General features: G+C 43.7%; 1 protein-coding gene across 2 annotated transcripts in view; it reads left to right on the top strand.

The window, feature by feature from the left end:
* The window catches only part of LOC139420780 (protein Jade-1-like), a 141958-nt gene that overhangs the window by 47054 nt on the left and 74145 nt on the right, over positions 1-20759 (top strand). For both annotated transcript variants that reach the window (XM_071171038.1, XM_071171036.1), the window contains one exon: positions 1382-1539. In XM_071171038.1, coding sequence (XP_071027139.1) covers positions 1382-1539 — 158 coding nt within the window. The remainder of the gene's footprint in view (positions 1-1381; positions 1540-20759) is intronic.

The following is a 20759-nucleotide window of genomic DNA, read 5'->3' as shown; positions in this document are numbered from 1 at the left end:
CAAATGGCACCCCATTCCTTTTATAGTGCACTACCCATAGGGTCCTGGTCAAAAGTAGTGCACTATAAAGAGAATAGGGTGCCATTTGGGATGCACCCAGTGACACACTTAAAATGGAGATTCCCTGTTGACGATGCTTTTTGAGTTTGAGATCTGCTATAGCAAATGATTGGTATGATGATAATTTGACAGTGACAAACTCTTTCTGTTGTTTTTCCATGTGTCAATTTGAGTGAAACCCTGTTTCTCTCGCCGTCTTCTTTCAGGTGTTCTTTATAGCGTTCGTTGTAAAGTAGTGCTGAGCGATTAACTGAAATAATAGTTTTTTGGTTATTAAACAACTAATTGACTGATGTCGATTCAGTTACTTGAACCGTTTCTCTCTAGAGCGAAATCGAATCATTCATGAGAGAAATTAAGTCTAGAACTATGTGGGATACTGGTTTGAAGGGAGATGTAATTTTCATTAAGCAACTAATCAACCTAGTTCAGCGCAGAAACGTGATAATTAACTACAATGACAATCCATTGCGCCTTCTCTTTCCGGCTCGGACAGAGATGGATACACTTACACCTGCTACGTTAGGTTCCATACAGACCGCATGAAAGAAGAATGTACACAACACAATGAGGAGAGGGCTAGAGAAGGTTTGTGAAAGTATGCCTTATCTACTTTGAAGAACTAGTCAAATGATTGTCAGACAGCTCTGCAGCGTAGGCTATTTAGGCAGACTAGCTAAATAGGATGACTAAAGACAGTACAGTATGGGGAGCACAGAGATGACGTTAGATGGTCTGGCTGACAGACTGCTACTGCCTGAGCAGAGATGCGATGATGAAAAATAATACAGTAATCAAATAAAAAGTAAGTGATATTCACTAATATTTAATTTCATAGTCATTTCCAATTTTTCTATTGATGTCTATCCAATGTGAACCTGACAGAGACAATGGAATATTTTCAATGTTTTGGCAATTGACTGTAAACTATTTTTGGCTTTGAAATTTCCATTAAAAAGCTGTAAAATATTTTCTGTAATTTCCTTTAATTTATTTTTTTAAACAAACCGAAACGGAACCAATCTCAAACACTAATCACTCAGTTCGCCAAGTGATGTCATTGCGTCTTTTTTTTTGTGCTCACAATATCACCCTAAATGGACTGCCCCCCCCCACCCACCCACCCAGCCTGAGTGATGGTAATGTTTAGGTTGCAGTGTTTTTAGCCTGAAACCTGTCGTCATGTTTTCTCAAATTCAAACTGCTATACAGATGCAAATGGTTGTTATCATAATCATTTGACTCAAACGCTCTCGCTTTGCGTTGTGAATGGTGTCCGTATGACTGAAACGCTCCTCTGTCTGTGTGTGTTTCTGGTCAGGTGTTCCGGACGGACTTCATCACGGCCATGAAGCTGCCAGACTCGGCCCAGCTGGGCCCTGATGACTTCTACGTGCTGTCTGACCCCTGGAGACAGGAGTGGGAGAAGGGGGTCCAGGTCCCCGCCAGCGTAGACGCCATCCCAGAACCTGTCGTCAGGTAGGGAGGATGCTTACTGTTTGAGGGCTCTATTAAAATCACCTGATTCCATTATGTTTTTCCAGGGTTCTGTTTTGTTAGGTTTTCGCTTTCAAAATCCCCCCCCCAACAAATTTCAATAGATTAACAATGCTTTAAACACATCAGGAGACTACTTTTGAGCTTTAGGGAAAATGTGAGACGAATTCCATTGCACACCTTGCAAGAGGCTGTTGTTTTAGTGATTGTTTTTGTAACGCACATGTGATGGTAGAGTTTGCAAAACAAAACTAGCCACTGGATGCAAATAATCATATCATTCTGCAAGGTAAGCTGAGGCTACTGTGTATGTCACATTTAATTGAGAAGGTTTTTGGGAACGCCTTTCCATCTACCAGAATATTTTTCATGAGCCTCATTGCTGATGACGGCACAAAGTGCCAGCTGCCCGGGGAAAATCTGTTTGCCTATTCAGAAAGTTGCAGGAATCACGAATCACATTCTGTTCGTGTCTTATGATAGACTTGGGCAAATTTTAAAGAAATATTCACTTAATTTTGTTTATTCCCCACTAAGTTCAATACATGTTTTGAATATTGTTGAATTCCATTTTTGTGATTCCGTCCACGTTTTTAGGGCCCTACTGTTTGAATGCTTTCACTGCTCTGATAGGACACACACACACACACACACACACACACACACACACACACACACACACACACAGACCTGTGTGCTTAGCTTCAGTGTAACGTTGCAGCACGTTGCGTTGCCCGGCTCTTGGCTATCATCATCTCCCACAGACAGACCACACACACACACACACACACACACATGCCCCATTCCCCACCTCACACATTTGACAGGTTTTACTGGAAGTGATCACAGCAGCACCATGTGTTCTAGGGGTCAGGTCAGCTGCATTGTGAGAAAGGGTTTGTAGTGGGGCCCTTAAGTGCTGCTCAGTGTCCAGGGTTCATAGGCTCACACACCGTCCATGGTTCATAGGCTCACACACCGTCCAGGGTTCATAGGCTCACACACCGTCCAGGGTTCATAGGCTCACACACCGTCCAGGGTTCATAGGCTCACACACCGTCCAGGGTTCATAGGATCACACACCGTCCAGGGTTCATAGGATCACACACCGTCCAGGGTTCATAGGATCACACACCGTCCAGGGTTCATAGGATCACACACCGTCCAGGGTTCATAGGATCACACACCGTTCAGGGTTCATAGGATCTGGGAACACGGAGATGTTGGTCGGAGTTCGTCAGATGGGGGGGACTGGGTTGTAGGCTTATTCATCTCCCAGAGGGAGGATGGGAGACTGGGGCGCACACACACACTCATGCGGAGACACACCTACACAGAGACTCACGGAGTGAGGCAGAGGTAAAGTGGGGGGTAGAGAAGTCACACCAAAGGGACTGGGTCACAGGGAAACATCAACAAAGTGCTTTACTCTCCGTCTGCTCATGGCAGGAAACACAATGTGCAAAGATGGATTGGATAGATAAGCTGTGTGTAGAGCTGGATAGATAGCCTAGTGGTTAGAGCGTTGGGCCAGTAACCGAAAGGATCGAATCCCCGAGCTGACAAGGTAAAAAACGGTCTTTCTGCCCCTGAACAAGGCAGTTAACCCACTGTTCCCATCATTGTAAATAAGAATTTGTTCTAAACGGACTTACTTAGTTAAATAAAAATGAATTAAAAAAGGTACAAATTAGGAGAGAAACAGATGAGGCTAACTAGATAAATGGATGGATAGATTCACAAATTAGCATGTGCTTGCCTTGATTGATTGATTGATTTAGAATGTGGGGAGATGGAGGGATAGAGGGTTGAAGGTAGATAATAAGTGAGTTGACTGCACTTAAAAATAATGACATCTTCCAAACATTGTGGAAAGGAAAAGCTGCAGGGCCTGTCGGTCTCAGCTAGCCTCTCTCGGGCTCGCAGTCCTCCTCTTCTCGTCCACTGTGTGGCCCTCGCTCGGTCTGTACGAGCTCACTGTGCCGTCGTGGTTTCCGATAAACACTTAATGGTCGAAGAGAAAGACCGAGATGGTGCTCCTTTTCAAAGAGTGAGAGAGACCCCCCCCCCCCCCCCCCCTACTCCCTTGGCCAAGTGGAAGTAATTAGCCGTTGCATAACAGTCTCATTCGGCAGACAGAGAATGACGAATTGGCACGGTATCTTTAGCCTCAGTCCCCATTGAAACGCAGGGAAAGAAATCATTACATGTACGAGAACCTTCTTTTCTCCTAATAAGAAAAGGCTTGACGCAGCAGTAGCAAAGGCAAAAATGGTTTTATTCTGTTGACTGTGGTGGCGGCGAACTGGAAACCGTCATACTTCGAAAGACTTTTGGTCTTTTGGTTTGGCCTGAGGGGAAGAGGAGAGGAAAACCAAACAGTAGCTGAGAAAAAGGGCGAGCGAGTGCATGACTTGGTGGCTCAGTGGGGAGATAAAATAAAATAAGTTTGGGGTTCAGAGGTCAAGAGAGCCGAGGAGCAGGGCCTTGGCCTAGGAAACGAGCATTGCTTCCCCAGGGAACAACCTCCTCTCAGTCCTAGGCTACATCCCAAATGGCACCCTATTCGTTATAGTGCACTAACTGTGGCCAGAGCCTTTGATCAGCTCAAGGCAGCATCCTTTCCCAGCAGACCAGGCTTGAAGTCACAGTACGCTATTTTATGTCCACTTCAACAAATGGAAACTCCCCAAACTCCTTCCATGCAAGACTCCTTCAATGATGATGATTGACATTATAAAGAGACAGGCTTTCGGCCAAGGATGAGCATGGGTCAAGGAGGTTTTAAGAACCCACTGTTCTGTACCACATCATTACCAAACTGACTGATTCTGCCTGGCCTGGGTCACTGGGTTCAGGATTGACTGAGCTTGGCTTGCTGCTCTCTGGCCTGGCTCTGCTTGGCTTGGTAATGGTAACTCTGACCGCAGCCTGCCTGCTGTCTGTCTAATCCTAGTGCCTGGGCCGGCAGGCCTGCAGTTTCCAGAGCAAACCTGGGTTCAATACTATTTGAAAACGTTAAAAATAGTTTGTTTGCTTTAGTCAGCCTGGAGTGCCGGGGGTGGGGTCCATATGCGTCAGGAAGTTCAATCAAGCCCCGCTAAAGTACTAGAAGTGGTTTTGAATAGTATTTACCCTGTTCTCCAGAGCTGCTGTGCAGACCAGGCTTTATTAGAGTCCAGTCATGCTGTTGTAAGCTCACTCACCAGGGTGGCTGAATGGAGTGGCGCCATCACTTCTAGACCTATACTCTCCTGTTAACAATGTCACAGGGATGCCCTCTCCTTTCATTGTCTTATCTATGGCTTGGTGAACTCTGGCTCAATCCCACATCCACCCCTTGCCCCTACCCCCTATGCAGTGAAAATAAGGGATAATTTTAAGCAATACGAAGGTAAATATGCTCATGTTTGGATTCTCTGGTCACTTTTTCTCTGCGCCAGTAACCCATCAGTGGATTGGTAGACCTCGCTGTAGTGGTACACCACCGATTGAGTGGGAAGACTGGTTTAGTAAAACGGAAGATGAAATCCATGCGAGCTGGGCTTGGAATCGTAAGCACATAGATCACTGAAAGAAGGCTATTAAGTCATTTGTATTACATCCTAAAGCACAACATTCTCCAAAGGATGTATGTGTGTGTATAAACTGTCCCCAGTGTGTGTGTGGGGGGGGGGGGGGGTGGTGTGTGTGTGTGTGTTTTACAGTAGTGATCCCTTGGGTTGTATTAGTTTGTGTGTTTAGTTGCGCGTGCGGGTGTGTGTGTTATTTCTCCCTTGGGTGGTGCAGCTGGATCTCTTTGCAAGGAAACGCAGTCTTCCCACCAAAAGCAGTGTGCATGCCACAGCTATGAATCCACCCTACAGACGTACACACTCACCCTCCACACCAGTACTTGTGGTTGGACCCGTGTGACGGATTAAAGCTGTGTGCTATGCATCGTGGGCTGAGCAACATCTGGGGCATTAAAGGATTCCCTACGAACTCCCATCTGCCTGCCCTCTCTCCTGTGCCTGCATGTGTGTTTCTATGTGAGCTCATTGTGCGTCTGTCTACATGTATGTATCACGTGTTGTGCACCCTGCCACCTCAGACATACAGACCGCTTTAGGGGGAAAGCTCTAGTTGTTGATCATCCCACATGAAACAACAGGCAGCTCCGTTGTTATCAGTTCCGCTGCTGCCCTGTGGTGCATGTCTCTGTGGTGTTTTTCTTTGTGGTTTGGTAAGGGGCCCCTCATGCCAATAGCTGTGGCCACTGCGGGCTGTGCAGGTGGCAGCAGGACCTTCAGAGCCTGTGTCCCAAATATCAACCTATTCCCTATATAGTGCACTGCTTTTGACCAGACCCCTATGGGCCCTATAAAGGGAATAGGGTACTCTTTGGGACACAACCTCTGCTCTGTTTTGCCTGGGTGACTCATCCTCACTCACTTCCCACTCCTTCTCACAAATGACGCTATTTCCTGCTCATCAGGGACCAGGAGACTGTTGGTTCAGCAGCCTTTTCCTTTTTTTGAACATCTCTGGTAGGGAGAAGGAGACTAGGAGACACATGCTCTAAAGTACACACTACACACATGCTAGCTAGCAAGCCAATCAATCCACAGCGGGTGTTAGCAAAACGGACAAAGCCTATACAACTGTCTCACCCAGGGATGCGCCGATATCGATATCCAATATTTTCCTAGCCCCCCAAAAAATTATATTTACATTTTTTGAGGCTTTTTAAGCATTCTAGTACAGTTAAATAGTCACACATGGACGCAGCGGACTAAGGCACTGCATCTCAGTGCAAGAGGCGTCACTACAGTCCCTGGTTCGAATCCAGGCTGTATCACATCCGTTCATGATTGGGAGTCCCATATTGCGGCGCACAATTAGCCTAGCGTTGTCAGAGTTTGGCCGGGGTAGGCCGTCATTGTAATAAAGAATTTGTTCTTAACTGACTTGCCTAGTTAAATAAAGGTCACACACACACACACACACACACACACACACACACACACACACACACACACACACACACACGCGCACACACACGCACACACGCACACACACGCACACACAAATACCACACACGTTTTTTTTCTTTCTCCATTTACGTGTGTCCCCATTACCAGTAAAACATAATCTAAACCTAAACCTATCTTTCACCTACTTGCTGTGCTGTTTCGTTGTTCATTTTTTCAGTCGTTTCATTCTCAACCAGGATTTCATCACGCATGTCAAGCAGTAAAGTTTCAGCTCTGTCTGTCCGTGGCCTTTCTTCCTCGGTGCGCACTGTTGCTGTGTCCGTTTCCATCTTGTCAGCTGTGTATGTAACATTTCATGTTAACCCTGTTTCGTGTCTGCATTGAAGTAGCGGTCCTTGTACCTAGCATCGAGCCTGGTGGCGACACCGTAAAGAGGCTCAGAGAGAATGCCACCGGCTCACTTGTTCACAGCCTCAAGTACTTTTGTAAGTTTTAACCCCGCGGTCTGTGTCGGCAGTTTTGTTGAGCAGGCGTTTCAATTCCACGACGGAGGATATCACATCTGCTGCAGACACAGTTGATGAGTTCATTTCTCCAGTCTGTTGTTCAAATGGCACAAGGAGTGTGTTCAAGTTTCAAACATGTTCTCAAAAGCCTTTTGAAATGGCAGCATTGGTATGAGAACCAGCACATTCTGGAACATGCAATACGGCTTTCCTCAGTACGAAATCCTCATCCACCCACTGTGTGGTCAGACTCAGCATGCTCATCGGGCTGACGTTGCGGGTCCAAATGTCAGTCGTGGCGTTAATAGCAGTGACGCCCATAGCAAGTAGCTCATAGATGTACGTTTCAACAATACTGTGTAACTCCAGTAGGGAAACATCTGAAAAAGCGATTCATTTTTTAATTTGAACCCCCTATTCGCCCTGTTTTCGTGGTAGCCGGCGCCAAGTGATTTAAAATGTTGTAAATCTGTTCCAAAGTATTCCCACACATAACAAAGAGATATACAGTACCAGTCAAGTTTGGACACACCTACTCATTCCAGGGTTTTTCTTTATTTTTTACTATTTTCTACATTGTAGAATAATAGTGAAGACATCAAAACTATGAAATAACACACGGAATCATGTAGTAACCAAAAAAGTATTAAACAAATCAAAATATATTTGAGATTATTCAAAGTATCCACCCTTTGCCTTGATGACAGCTTTGCACACTCTTGGCATTCTTTGTGGGAACTCCTTCTAGACTGTTGGAAAAGCATTCCAGGTGAAGCTGGTTGAGAGAATGTGTGTGAGTGTGCAAAGCTGTCATCAAGGCAAAGGGTTATTACGTTTGTAGAAATAGTAAACTTTAAATCATTCAATAGTATGTCATCACTATACTTTCCATTTTGACATTACATGTATCCATCGCAGTGCTGTTCTATCCCTCTGATGTACAGTTCTAGGTCATTGTGCATACCATATGTAGGTCATATGAACTTCATCCACAACGACTCTGACGATTTTGGAGTTGTATAGGATTGAGGACAACACATCTCTCCCAGGCTTCCCCAACCAGCTCTCCGGACTTCTGAAGACGTGGTCGCATGCACCCTCACGTATAGCGCGCTTGTCAGGGCTGTTGCTTTGCGGGTTTTGTCATCCGTCCACTAAAGTCTTTAGCCGGAAGACGACTGTCAGAATTTGAGGTTGTTTTCCGAGCTTTTTGAAGACTAGAACTAGCTAGCTGGTAAATTAGACTTTTCCCCAGAGCCCGTTGGCGAGACCACCAATCCATCTTCCTCTCGCACGAAGGCTCGAAAATGCTCCAATTTAGTCCTGTTTTAATTAAATCTCTAAGCTGGTCATTACTATGTGGCAGTGTCGTCTCTCCATCTCCTTTTCAGAAAGCTCCATCAGAGTATTTCTCCCCACAGTTTTAGTCTAGTTGGACAAGCTAGCTATCTATCTTTAGCTTGGCTTGTTTACTTCTAGTGGCGGCGTAGAAATTTACAAGGAAGCGTGGGGGGTGTTGCACATGCACATATCGTGCATATGAGAAACAATCAAAAAGTTTGCTCAAATTCTGAGCGAATATTGAATTTTACACAGTGGGCTCCTTTGTTGTGTAGTCTCATCAACTAAACTTGTTCGGGGTGCGATTTTAAAATAATCGGTTCAAGAACATTAATCTGGTGTAATAGAAGCAATTATTGTTACCATCATGATTGTCTTAAAAAGTTAAAGTTAAAAAGTTTTATTTACACGAAGATTGCCATTTTCCTTTTCACTATAATGGGGGATCCTACAGTGCCTGCAGTACCGCGGTCGGCCTTGAACTGATTGGCTTCAATGAGAGGGCGCAGTCCTTCTCCCCTGGTTTAGATTTAGGCAGACTGGAAATAAAACACTTACATTGGGAAGAAAAAGTATTTGAACCCTTTGGAATTACCTGGATTTCTACATAAATTAGTCATAAAATTTGAAGACACAACAATAGACAAACACTTCAACTAAACTAATAACACACAAAAATTGTGGTTTTTCATGTCTTTATTGAACACACTGTATTCACAGTGCAGGTTGGAAAAAGTATGTGAACCTTTGGATTTAATAACAGGTTGACCCTCCTTTGGTAGCAGAAACCTCAACCAAATGTTTTCTGTAGTTGTGGATCAGACCTGCTTAACGGTCAGGAGGAATTTTGGACCATTCCTCTTAACAAAACTGTTTCGTTTCCACAATATTCTTGGGATGTCTGGTGCGAACCGCTCTCTTGAGATGCTGTGGCATGACCTCAATCTGGTTGATGTCAGGACTGACTGGGCCAATCCAAAGGCATATTTTCTTCTATTGAAGCCATTCTGTTGTTGATTTACTTCTGTCTTTTGGGTTGTTGTCCTGTTGCATCACCTAGCTTCTGTTGAGCTTCAATTGACAGACCGATAGGCTTACATTCTCCTGCAAAATGTCTTGATAAACTTGGGAATTAATTTTTCTGTCTGAGAGCAGCTGTCTAGCACCTGAGGCAGCGAAGCAGCCCCAAACCATGATGCTCCCTCCACCATACTTTACTGTTGGGATGAGATTTTGATCTTGGTGTGCTGTGCCTTTTTTTTTCTCCACATATAGTGTTGTGTGTTCCTTCCAAACAACTCTACTTTAGTTTCATCTATCCACAGAATATTTTCACAGTAGCGACGTGGAACATCCAGGTGTTCTTTTGCAAACTTAAGACGTGCCGCAATGTTTTTTTTGGACAGCAGTGGCTTCTTCCTTGGTGTCCTCCCATGAACACCATTCTTGTTTAGTGTTTAGCATGTTCCAGAGATTTTCGTAAGTCTTTTGCTGAAACTCTAGGATTCATCTTAACCTCATTGAGCATTCTGCGCTGTGCTCTTGCAGTCATCTTTGCAGGACAGCCACTCCTAGGGAGAGTAGCAACAGGGCTGAAATGTCTCCATTTATAGACAATTTGTCTTACTGTGGACTTTATTTTAGAAACTTTTACTTTTGTAACCGTTTCCAGATTTATGCAAGGCAACAATTCTTAATCTTAGGTCTTCTGAGACAACTTTTGTTTGAGGCATGGTTCACATCAGACAATGCTTCTTGTGAATAGCAAACTCACATTTTGTGAGGGATCTTTTATAGGGCAAGGCAGCTCTAACCAACATCTCCAATCTCGTCTCATTGATTGGACTCCAGGTTAGCTGACTCCTGACTTCAATGGAGAAGTCAGTCGCCTAGGGGTTTACGTACTTTTTCCAACCTACACTGAATGTTTAAATAATGTATTCAATAGACAAGAAAAATACAATAATTTGTGTTATTAGTTTAAGGAACACTGAGTTTGTCTATTGTTGTGACTTAGATGAAGATCAGATAAAAATTTGATGTCAAATTTATGCAGACATCCAGGTCATTCCAAATGGTTCACATACTTTTTCTATACTGAAAAAATCTCACTCTCACATAGCTGGCAACGGGACGCCATTCTCTTTAATGACCTCATCAGGGATGCCAAAGCACCCTGGCCAGTCACTCTTGCCTCCCCGCTTTAAGGAGAGTAAATGCTGTTTACGAGGGCTGTGTTACCCAGCAGACCCCAACGTCTCAGCTCTCTCTTTTAAAGAACCAGCCACCCAACACTACCATGCACTGCTCTGCAGTGTTTCGTTTAGCCTCGCCTTCTTCTCTTTATTCTCCTCTCCTCCTTCACTCAAGATTTGGTGTTGTTTTTTCTCTTTTTTCTCTGAGGTGGCGTAGTCGTGTTTCTTCGTTTTGCTGCGTTGTCCACTACTTTGTTTTGGATGCCCTTGTTCTAAGCGACCGACCCGCCCCTCGCTGTGTCTTTGGATAGAGGGAGAAAGATTAGAGGGCGAGGGATGACAGAGGAAAGGCAATGACGGTAGTGGTTAAAATGACAAGACTGAAGGACTGAACCACAGCCCAGACAGACTTAACGCGTGCCACACAGCAGCCTTCCTTGAGTTGTTGCAGCTCTATGGTCTGAAAGTGGCATCAATTCCTCTTCCTTGTCTCCCTTCACCTTGCATCACTCGTTGTTGAATGCAGAACAAGGGAGAGTTTGTTGTTTTGAAAGTCTATTGAAAAAGTTTGGTTACTTGCTAGCTACCTAGTTTGGTTACTTGCTAGCTAACAACCGCAAAGCGGTTGGCATCAGTGGCGGTCCCAGCAACTATTTGTCCAGTGATCCTGCCGATCTGAGGAGCTGCTTGGTGTAGCAGCTAGCCTAGCTGCTAGCTAGCTGCCAGCTAGCTGCCTATCAAGCTAGCAGGTTTTTTTTGAGGGCTTAAACACAGCCCACGACGCCTGGCTGGGACCGCAGATTGCCCTGGGCTTGTGGCTCTCTAGATGTCTTCTGTTGTTTCCAGTCTACCCTGCGACGTGCCCTGTCTGGAACTATGAGGTGTAACAGCGTAACCGATGTTGCTACCATGACAAAGCTCAAAGCCGACGGGAATAACGTTGGCGACAATGGTGTCTCTTTCACAGGTGAAGGATCTTTTAAACTAACAAAGATAGTTCTACAAGCAGTTGTTAACAACAAGAAAATAGCTTCAAGTGTTGTCCAAATACGGATGGAGTCCACTAATAAAAGAACGGACGACTTAACCAGAGCGGTCCAGGACCTGAAGAACAGTTTGCAGTTCTCCCAGGCTCAGCTTGACTAGTTTAATTGCGTACTTCCGCTACGACGGGCTTGTAAATTCGCTCTGGCTTTCTACGCCAATTTCAGTGCACTCTCGTCTGAGTGTGCCAGAGCCCATAATACCTGACGGATTTACGAACGCTCAACACGTTTTGAATATGGCCGGTGTCAGTAAACGCTGGCAAAAGAGAGTAAATTGTTGCCAGCAGCACAGTTGCAGTCACCAACACTCTGGATAACATAGCATCCTAACCAGCTCTGCTAGGGCAAGTAAAATGGTCAGTGAGCTGTACTCTAATTTGTGTATGGAAGTAGCTAGAAAGGTAGCCAACATTAGCCAGTTAGCTTGGCTGCTTGACTGTTGTTTTTAGAACAAAACGCTCAGATCATCCCTTAAATAATTGGATGGGGCTTAAGCGGGTGTGAACAATGCTGAATGGAAGTAGAAAGAGCTCTCCAATAGGTACCAAAACATTCAAAGGCCATTTTCTCAAAAGTGAGGTTACAAGTTTATCAACTAACTTTCAAAGCAGAATTACTTTCCCATTGTTCCTCAAATATAGTATATGATATACCGTTTTGTCGCTCTGTGTTTCTGATTTTATCCAATGTAAAAATAAAAACACAATTTCAAATTTTGCTACATAAGACCGAAATCAAGGCGGTCGGTCATAAATTACTTGGTGTTACCTTCGATTGTGAACTGTCATGGTCAAAACATTATAGATTCAATGGTTGTAAAGATGGGGGAGATGTCTGTCCGTAATAAAGATAGGCTCTGCTGTTTTGACACAACACTCCACAAAGCAAGGCCTGCTGCAGGCTCTAGTTTTATATTCTCTTGATTATTGTCCAGTCATAAGGTCCAGTGCTGCAAAGAAAGACCTAGTTAAGCTGCAGCTGGTCCAGAACAGAGCGGCATGTTTTGCTCTTCATTTGTACTCAGAGGGCTGATATTAATACCATGCGTGCCAGTCTCTCTTGGCGTCACTTCTTGTTTTCAAAAGAAACATTGTGTTGGAAATCGGAAATAGTTTGCATAGTCAACTTACACACCGATTTACACCACCAGGCATGCCACCAGGGGTCTTTTCAGTCCCCAGGTCCAGAACAAAGTCCAGGAATTATAGAGCCATGAGTGCATGGAACTCCCATCTTTCATATAGCGCAAGTGAACAGCAAACCTGGTTTCAAAAAATAAATAAAGCAACACCTCATGGCACAATGTCTCTCCCCCATGTGACCTACTTGTTGTGTGTATGTATTGACATGTATCCAGTGACGACCCCGTCATTCAGAGCCCCACCTGTTTTGAGCCACACGTAGCTAAAAAACGTGTCACATATCAGTTTGCAAACAATGTAAAAAATAAATAAAAATAACAATAATATTTGAGTTAATAAAGCCTCCAAACAAGCATGGTCTCTTGAGTAAGGCAGCTCCAAAATTCAGGTGTTTCAGCCAAGCTCAGTGCTTTTTGTGGTGGTGGGGCAGCCAGCGGAAAATACAGAGAGTAGGTGTTGGTAATGTTCTTTTAGTTGCGCCATGATCGGCTCAGTGTTCTGTCACTCATGGGGACATTACGTCACTGCCAAATCTAAAGGTAGAGCTCAAAAATTCAACCCCCTTGGGTGCTGCCATAGAGTTACATTAGCAGTGCCCATCCAAGAAGGCTCAAGGTTATTGGCCACAGATAAAATTACGCCAAATCACGTTATATCTACCTAGTAGCTTTGATTGGACTGATAATGTCAACATCATGCTTTCAAAATCTTAGCTAGCAGTCATCATCATGAATCAAGTCGACAATCTACTGGTAAATCCTTTTTAATCCTTGTCATTTGAAGAGAAATATTGAAGAGACATTTATAGATAAAACGTATCGGTGCTCATTGGAAATCAACATTACCCAACAAGTTGGAAATTGCAAATTCAACATGAATGGTTTGGAAGGAATCCGTGGCTAACTGCAAGCATTGCAAAGCAATCACTAGGTTGCTATTCAGTGTAGTGGGTGTGTGTTCCCAATTCTGGGGACCACAAAAGGGTCTTTTTTTTTTTTTTTTCCCTCTCCCCCAATCTTAAAATGATAAACATTCAACATTGTCCATGCTGTCAATCCACCATGATTTTTGTCGCACTCAAAACAACTTAACTCGGAACTTGGAAATCTGACTTCACTGAGTTCAAGACAACTACTAACTCGGGAGAAAACGAGCTCAGTCTGGCAAAATACATTTTGAACGGTCATCCAACTCGGAATTGTAAGTCGGGAACTCGGGCATCTTTCTTGAGCTACGACCTGAAGATCACTGACGTCGTGATTCAACGTTGTTTTTTTCCGAGTTCCTAGCAGTGGAAAGGTGTTGGGACTCTGCTGTTGGGACGTGCTAATGTTTTTACATTTATGTCAATTGTAAATTATTTTGTTTGTAATGCATTTTTTGTTATATGTCGGACCCCAGTAAGACTAGCTGTCGCCATTGGCATCGGCTAATGGGGATCCTAATAAATCAACCTGCATGGATGACTATTCTGCTTCATTGATGACTATTCTGCTTCATTGATGACTATTCTGCTTCATTGATGACCATTCTGCTTCATTGATGACCATTCTGCTTCATTGATGACTATTCTGCTTCATTGATGACTATTCTGCTTCATTGATGACTATTCTGCTTCATTGATGACCATTCTGCTTCATTGATGACTATTCTGCTTCATTGATGACTATTCTGCTTCATTGATGACTATTCTGCTTCATTCAATGTAAAAAAAAAGAAGATAAATGCTCTTCTGTTATTCACTATTGACAACATCAGTTTAACTTTTGAATTCCATTTTCTTTTTTTTGTGAGCTCAATGCGCTGTTTCTCAAGAGATCGATCAAGTGTGAACTGTGCGACAAGGTTTAGCGTTGAAAACATGGTAATTAACTACAGTGACCATAACCCGTTGTGAGCCTACTTGTCTGCGTGGGGCAGACACGGACAATGAGAGAGACAGAAGAAGCGCGATTGAGAGGGATAGAGAGCTGTTGCTTCAGTTACAGTATCTCTTCCTGAAAAACGTAATTAATAGTTGGTATTCAGCAGTCATAAAAGTATGCTTTTACTTCGAACTACAAAAATAGTGATTTTGTCAGACCGCATAGGAAGCAGCTCTATAGAGATGACAACTTGGGATGAAATAGTTAAGTCATCAAATAAAATAAATGTTGTATACAGAACTGAAGTAATGTGAATAAATTGTTTAAGATGGCTATGCAGAAATGGATCTGCCTTTTCCTGGTTGCTAAAATTCAGTTAGTGACAAAGAAAGCAAGTATAGTGTAGAGAGTCATTGTACCATCTAAACCGCTGTGAAATATCTTTTCCATAATCAAAAAATATTGCATTTTCAGCTGTTTGAAGCCAATGCACATAGAACAGATACAGCTCCTTAGACTTGGTTTCAATGACCGACATATCTATAACTCACATTTCTATGTAAATTTGGTCAGGTTGCTAAAAAAGTTAGATATTGCATCTTTAATAAGTGATAAGCAGTAAGGGCATGTATTCATTGTTTTATTCTGTTACAGCATTCATCCCACTTAATGCATAGTGCATTTAATGAAAAAAAAAAAAAAGATAATCGGAAACCATGATCATTTTTTATCATCGAACTGAAAACGAACCGACCTCAAACAGCACTAATCGCTCAGCACTATCGTTCATACAGTACCGTAGCCTAGATCCTCAAATTAGAAAAGTACTTCTGCACTGAGTAAGGTCTTTTTGTTAATCTCAAAGGGTTCAGTTGCTGAACCCCCAAAACAACACATTTTAAACCGGTGTGGTGTGGTGGGCTGGCTGGATGCTGGTGGGCTGGCTGCCTGGAAGTGTCTCAGACAGGGAGAGGAATGCAGGAAGAGGGGGCAGAGACTGCTGGTGGGACCCCCCTCCACCCCAACCCCTCTTACTACAGGCCAGGCCAGGTGTTGGTTAGCACTTTACTGTATTGCAGAGTGGCGTGCGTGCGTGCGTGCGCGTTCACACGCTAGAGTGCTGTGCCACAGCTGCATAGGAAGAGGTTAGGGTGGGGGAACCAAAAACACATACCAAGCAACGTGACGACGCTGCATGTGGGTTAGTTACTGTGCCCCATTATAAGTGGGGTATTGAGAACGTCTGACTGTGACTGAACCCCAGGCAGCTCATGAGATGAGAGGCTAATAGAGAAAGCAGTGAGGAGAGGGGCAGACCTGGGTTCAAATACAATTTTTAAATCTTTCAAATACTTAAATTTTGCTCTTGCCTGCCTGGACTGCCAGATTGGCAGGGGTTGCAGTTTTGGGATGATTCTATTAGTCCATTAAACCAGGCAAGCTCAATCAAGCACTGAGATAAAGTATTATAAATGATTTCCAGCAGTATTTGAACCCAGGTCTAGAAAGGGGTCATGCTGCTACAGTGTGCTCTACTGTATCATTATACTGAATAACTAAACAAACCAGATTCATAGAAATGGATGATAAGGCAGTTGGAAACGTGGCGGATCGGATGACACAGTTAGGTCTGTGACCACCTGCTCCGCCATGCTGCTTCTGACCGCTGTGTTATGGGCAGTGTGGGGTAACGAAAGTATTCACACCCCTTGACTTTTTCCGCGTTTGGTTGTGTTACAAATTGAGATTAAAATGCATACTTTTTTTTTATCGACACAAAATACTAAAATGTCGAAGTAGAATTTGTTAAAAAAAAAAAAACTTCAAATTTATGAAAAATAAAACCCTAATATCTTGATAAGTATTAAACCCCCTGAGTCAATACATGGTAGAATCACCTTTGGCAGCGTTTACAGCGGTAAGTCTTCTTGGGTAAGTCTCTAAGATCTTTGCATACCTGGATTGTACAACATTTGCCCATTTTATTATTTTGAAACTCTTCAAGCTCATTGCTAGACAGTCATTTTCAAGTCTTGCCATATATTTTCAAGCTGATTTTAAGTCCGAACTGTAATTGGGCCCCCAGGAACATTCAATGTTGTCTTGGTAAGCAACTCCAATGTATATTTGGCTTTGTGTTTTAGGTTATTGACCTGCTGAAAAGTGAATTTGTCTCCCAGTGTCTGTTGGAAAGCAAACTGAACCAGGTGTTCCTCTAGGATTTTGCCTGTGCTGAGCTCTATTCCGTTTCTTTTTATCCTAAAAAACTCCCTAGTCCTTGCCGATGACGAGCATATCCATAACATGATGCAGCCACCACCATGCTTGAAAATATTAAATTAAGAGTGGTGCTCAGTGTTGTTGGATTTGCCCCAAACATAATGCTTTATTTTCAGGACAAATCGTACATTTCTTTGCCACATTTTTTTTGCTGTGTTACTTTCCTTATTGCAAACAGGATGCACGTTTCGGAATATATTTTATTCTGTACAGACTTCCTTCTTTTCACTCTGTCATGTAGGCTAGTACTGTGGAGTAACTACAATGTTGTTGATCCATCCTCAGTTTTCTCCTATCACAGCCATTAAACTCTAACTGTTTTAAAATCACCATTTGCCTCATAGTGAAATCCCTAAACGGTTTCCTTCCTCTCCGTCAACTGAGTTAGGAAGGACACTTGTCTTTGTAGTGACTGGGTGTATTAATACACCATCCAAAGTGTAATTAATAACTTCACCATGCTCTAAGGGATATTCAGTGTCTGCTGCTTTTTATTTTTACCCATCTACCAATAGGTGCCCTTCTTTGCGAGGCATTGGAAAACCTCCCTGGTCTTTGTGGTTGAATCTTTGCGTGAAACTCGCTACTTGACTGAGGGACCTTACAATTATCTGTATGTTTGGGGTTCAGACTTCGGGTTGTCATTCAAAAATCCTCTTAACCCCTATTATTTCACAGAGTGAGTCCATGCAACTTATTATGTGACTTGTTAAGCCATTTTTACTCCTGAACATATTTCGGCTTGATAAAACAAAGGTGTTGAATACTTATTGACTCAAGACATTTCAGCTTTTAATTTCTTATTCATTTGTAAACATTTCTGAAAACAAAACTCTGCTTTGACACACGTGGGAAAAGTCAAGGGGGGGTGAATACTTTCTGAAGACATTGTATGTGCATCACATATTATTTCTGCCTGCCCCCTCTCTCCCTTGCGCTGGCTCGCTTGTGGTGTATTCATTACACTGATTCTGAATTTGTCCAGTAGAAACTCACGTTTTCAGTTGCAAATCATTCTAGTTTTGCAACTGTTTGGACTAATGATTATACCCCTGCTCTTTCTCTTCGCTAATGATGCGAGTGTGTGTTCAGTCTTCGGTCTGTAGAATATCCTAGCCTATTCATTGATGATGGGCCCTACTTAACTGAAGTTGCGAGGCATTGCGAGATGCAGCTTAAGATTGCCGTTAGATAGGCCTAGTGCACTCTTCTAACTGTCTGACTGGTGGCCGACCTGCCTCTACTGTGCCCCGTCCCTCGCTAGCTCACTATGAAACATACAAGTGTTTGGTCTCGGAAGTATGGCAACTCATCAGTCTCCTCCGTTCCAAAAATAGTCGATTCCTAGTGGACACGGGGAGTCGACGTGCAAGGAGTCGAGGAATCAATTATTTTGGAGTCGACTCTCCACCACTTCGTCACCACCATTAAAAGTTGGGAAAATGGCAGAGAACGGCAAGCGACAGCAGCGAAGTCCTGTATGGTAATACTTTGAAAAGTTAAATGAGAAGGAAACGCAGACTTTGCGAGGTGGAATTGAGGTACAGGTGCAATGCTTAACCATCTGAAAGGGACACCGTGAGACCCAAGCTGTTTCTGGCATCAGCACAGCTGCATTGTAAATTCACATGGAATTGAATGAGTTTTTCTTATTGTTTTAACGGAAAAGCGAGTAAAAAGAAATGGCAGTTTAAACGTCAACACGTCTCTTCAGTCCTCACCACCTGTGCTCCCCAGGGATTTGACCAGTTGTTAACGTGTTCACAATGACGCAATTAAGGAGGACAGCTTCTTGCGAGTTTAGATATTCCCACCAGAAACTCCCATGCAAAGGCCCTTTTACTATGACGAAATGAGAAGAGCTCAGCGTATTTAGCGCTCCCTGTTAGTTAACATTCACGATCGGCATATGTTTTCCAGCACCGACTGAGAAATACTTTTCTCTCCAGCTAAACCCGGAGCCTAACGCATTATTGAGAGGACCTCCACTGGTTCAAGATGCTCCCAAATGGCACCTTATTCCCTTTCTAGTGTCGTATTTTTGACCAGGGAACATAGGGGCCCGGTACTCATTTTGAGTGCCTGTATTTTTTGTTAACCAATATTCTATATGAGGTGCCAGTACTCAAGCGGTAGAAAATTCCAGGTTGCAGTACTTTTGTACCCGGCCCAATTCAATAACTCCACTCTTTATGCCACACATTTTCATCAACTTTCTGCTTGTGTGGAGATGATTGATGATGGAGACTGGTGGATGAATGCAATGCCTGGCTGTTGTTATGGTGCTTTACCTGGGAAAGAGCAATAATGGGGAAAACAGCTTTCTGAGAACTGGTCTTTCTTTGTTAGATCACCATCTCTACCAGGAAGCTGTAACATGTAGCCTAATCACTTATACAAACAGGCAGGCGCGTGCACACACATACATGGAAACACAGCGCACACACTTACACAACACACACACACCAATTTGTGAATACTGTCCATACATGTAATGAGGACTCGGGCTCTCAGAACATGAGCAATAGCTTGCTTTCTCTTGCTATCATTAGACAACTACACGCAAATGTGCAGGTGCATTGAATAGAAACTTGTGGTACATAAGTACTGACACACTTTCATTTTCATAAACACCCTGTACACACACACACACACACACATCATGCAGTGCTGATAGATAAAACCACTCAACATGTTTTCCAACGTCTTGCATTCCCTTATTTTCTTCCACCTGTTTGATTGAATATGAATGGTGGAAAATATATAAATCAGCTGTACAGCTGCTGCACACAGAAATGAATGTGGGTCCTGTAATATGGATTTGGAACTGGCAGAAAACAATGGAGGTGTTTCCCCTTTCTCTCTCTCTCTCGCTCTCTGTCTATCTCTCTCTCTCTCTCTGTCTCTCTCTCTCTCTCTGTCTCTCTCTCTCTCTCTCTGTCTCTGTCTATCTCTCTCTGTCTCTCTCTCTCTCTCTCTCTCTCTCTCTCTCTGTCTCTCTCTGTCTCTCTCTCTCTCTCTCTCTCTCTCTCTCTCTCTGTCTCTGTCTATCTCTCTCTCTCTCTGTCTCTCTCTCTCTCTCTCTCTCTCTCTCTCTCTCTCTCTCTCTCTCTCTCTGTCTCTCTGTCTCTGTCTCTCTCTCTCTCTCTCTCTCTCTCTCTGTCTCTCTCTCTCTCTCTCTCTCTGTCTATCTCTCTCTCTCTGTCTATCTCTCTCTCTGTCTCTCTCTCTCTCTCTCTCTCTCTCTCTCTGTGTCTCTCTCTCTCTCTCTCTCTCTCTCTCTGTGTCTCTCTCTCTCTCTCTCTCTCTCTCTCTCTCTCTCTCTCTCTCTCTCTCTCTCTCTCTCTCTCTCTCTCTCTCTCCTTCGCTCCATCTTTCTCTCCCTCTTTCTCACTTATCTTGCTCTCTTGCGGACTGATGTTGCATAATCGTTTATGTAAAGAGGTATTCGTTCTTCCTCTAGAGGGTTTGTGTCTTCAACACACACTGACCTGCCGTTAAGCGCTAGCTAGCTAGCAGCCTGACTGTTAGCATACGTGTAGCCTGTTTAGCAGCTAACTCGACGCTTCCCTGCCTGCTTGCCTGGCACTCCCTCCCTCCTCTTTAGCCTCCTAATCAAGGGGACAAACACAGGGACGCTAGCTCTCTGCTGAATTTCTTCACACTGCAGTGTTTTAGCAACAAAAAAGGAGGGAGGGGAGACAGAAGGGAGGAGGTGGATGCAAACACTGAGGGAGCTGTGAGACCTGAAGCAAGGTCCTGGCGCGGTGCCAGTCCTGCTCTCTGGGCAGCAGCAGCCTCTCAGCCTTCCTTTCCCTGTCTCCTGGCTCGCAACTGACTCAGTGGAAAAT

The sequence above is a fragment of the Oncorhynchus clarkii genome, chromosome 12 (genome assembly GCF_045791955.1).
Source record: "Oncorhynchus clarkii lewisi isolate Uvic-CL-2024 chromosome 12, UVic_Ocla_1.0, whole genome shotgun sequence".
Classification (NCBI taxonomy): Eukaryota; Metazoa; Chordata; class Actinopteri; order Salmoniformes; family Salmonidae; genus Oncorhynchus; species Oncorhynchus clarkii.
This window is presented reverse-complemented; position numbering and strand designations above follow the sequence as displayed.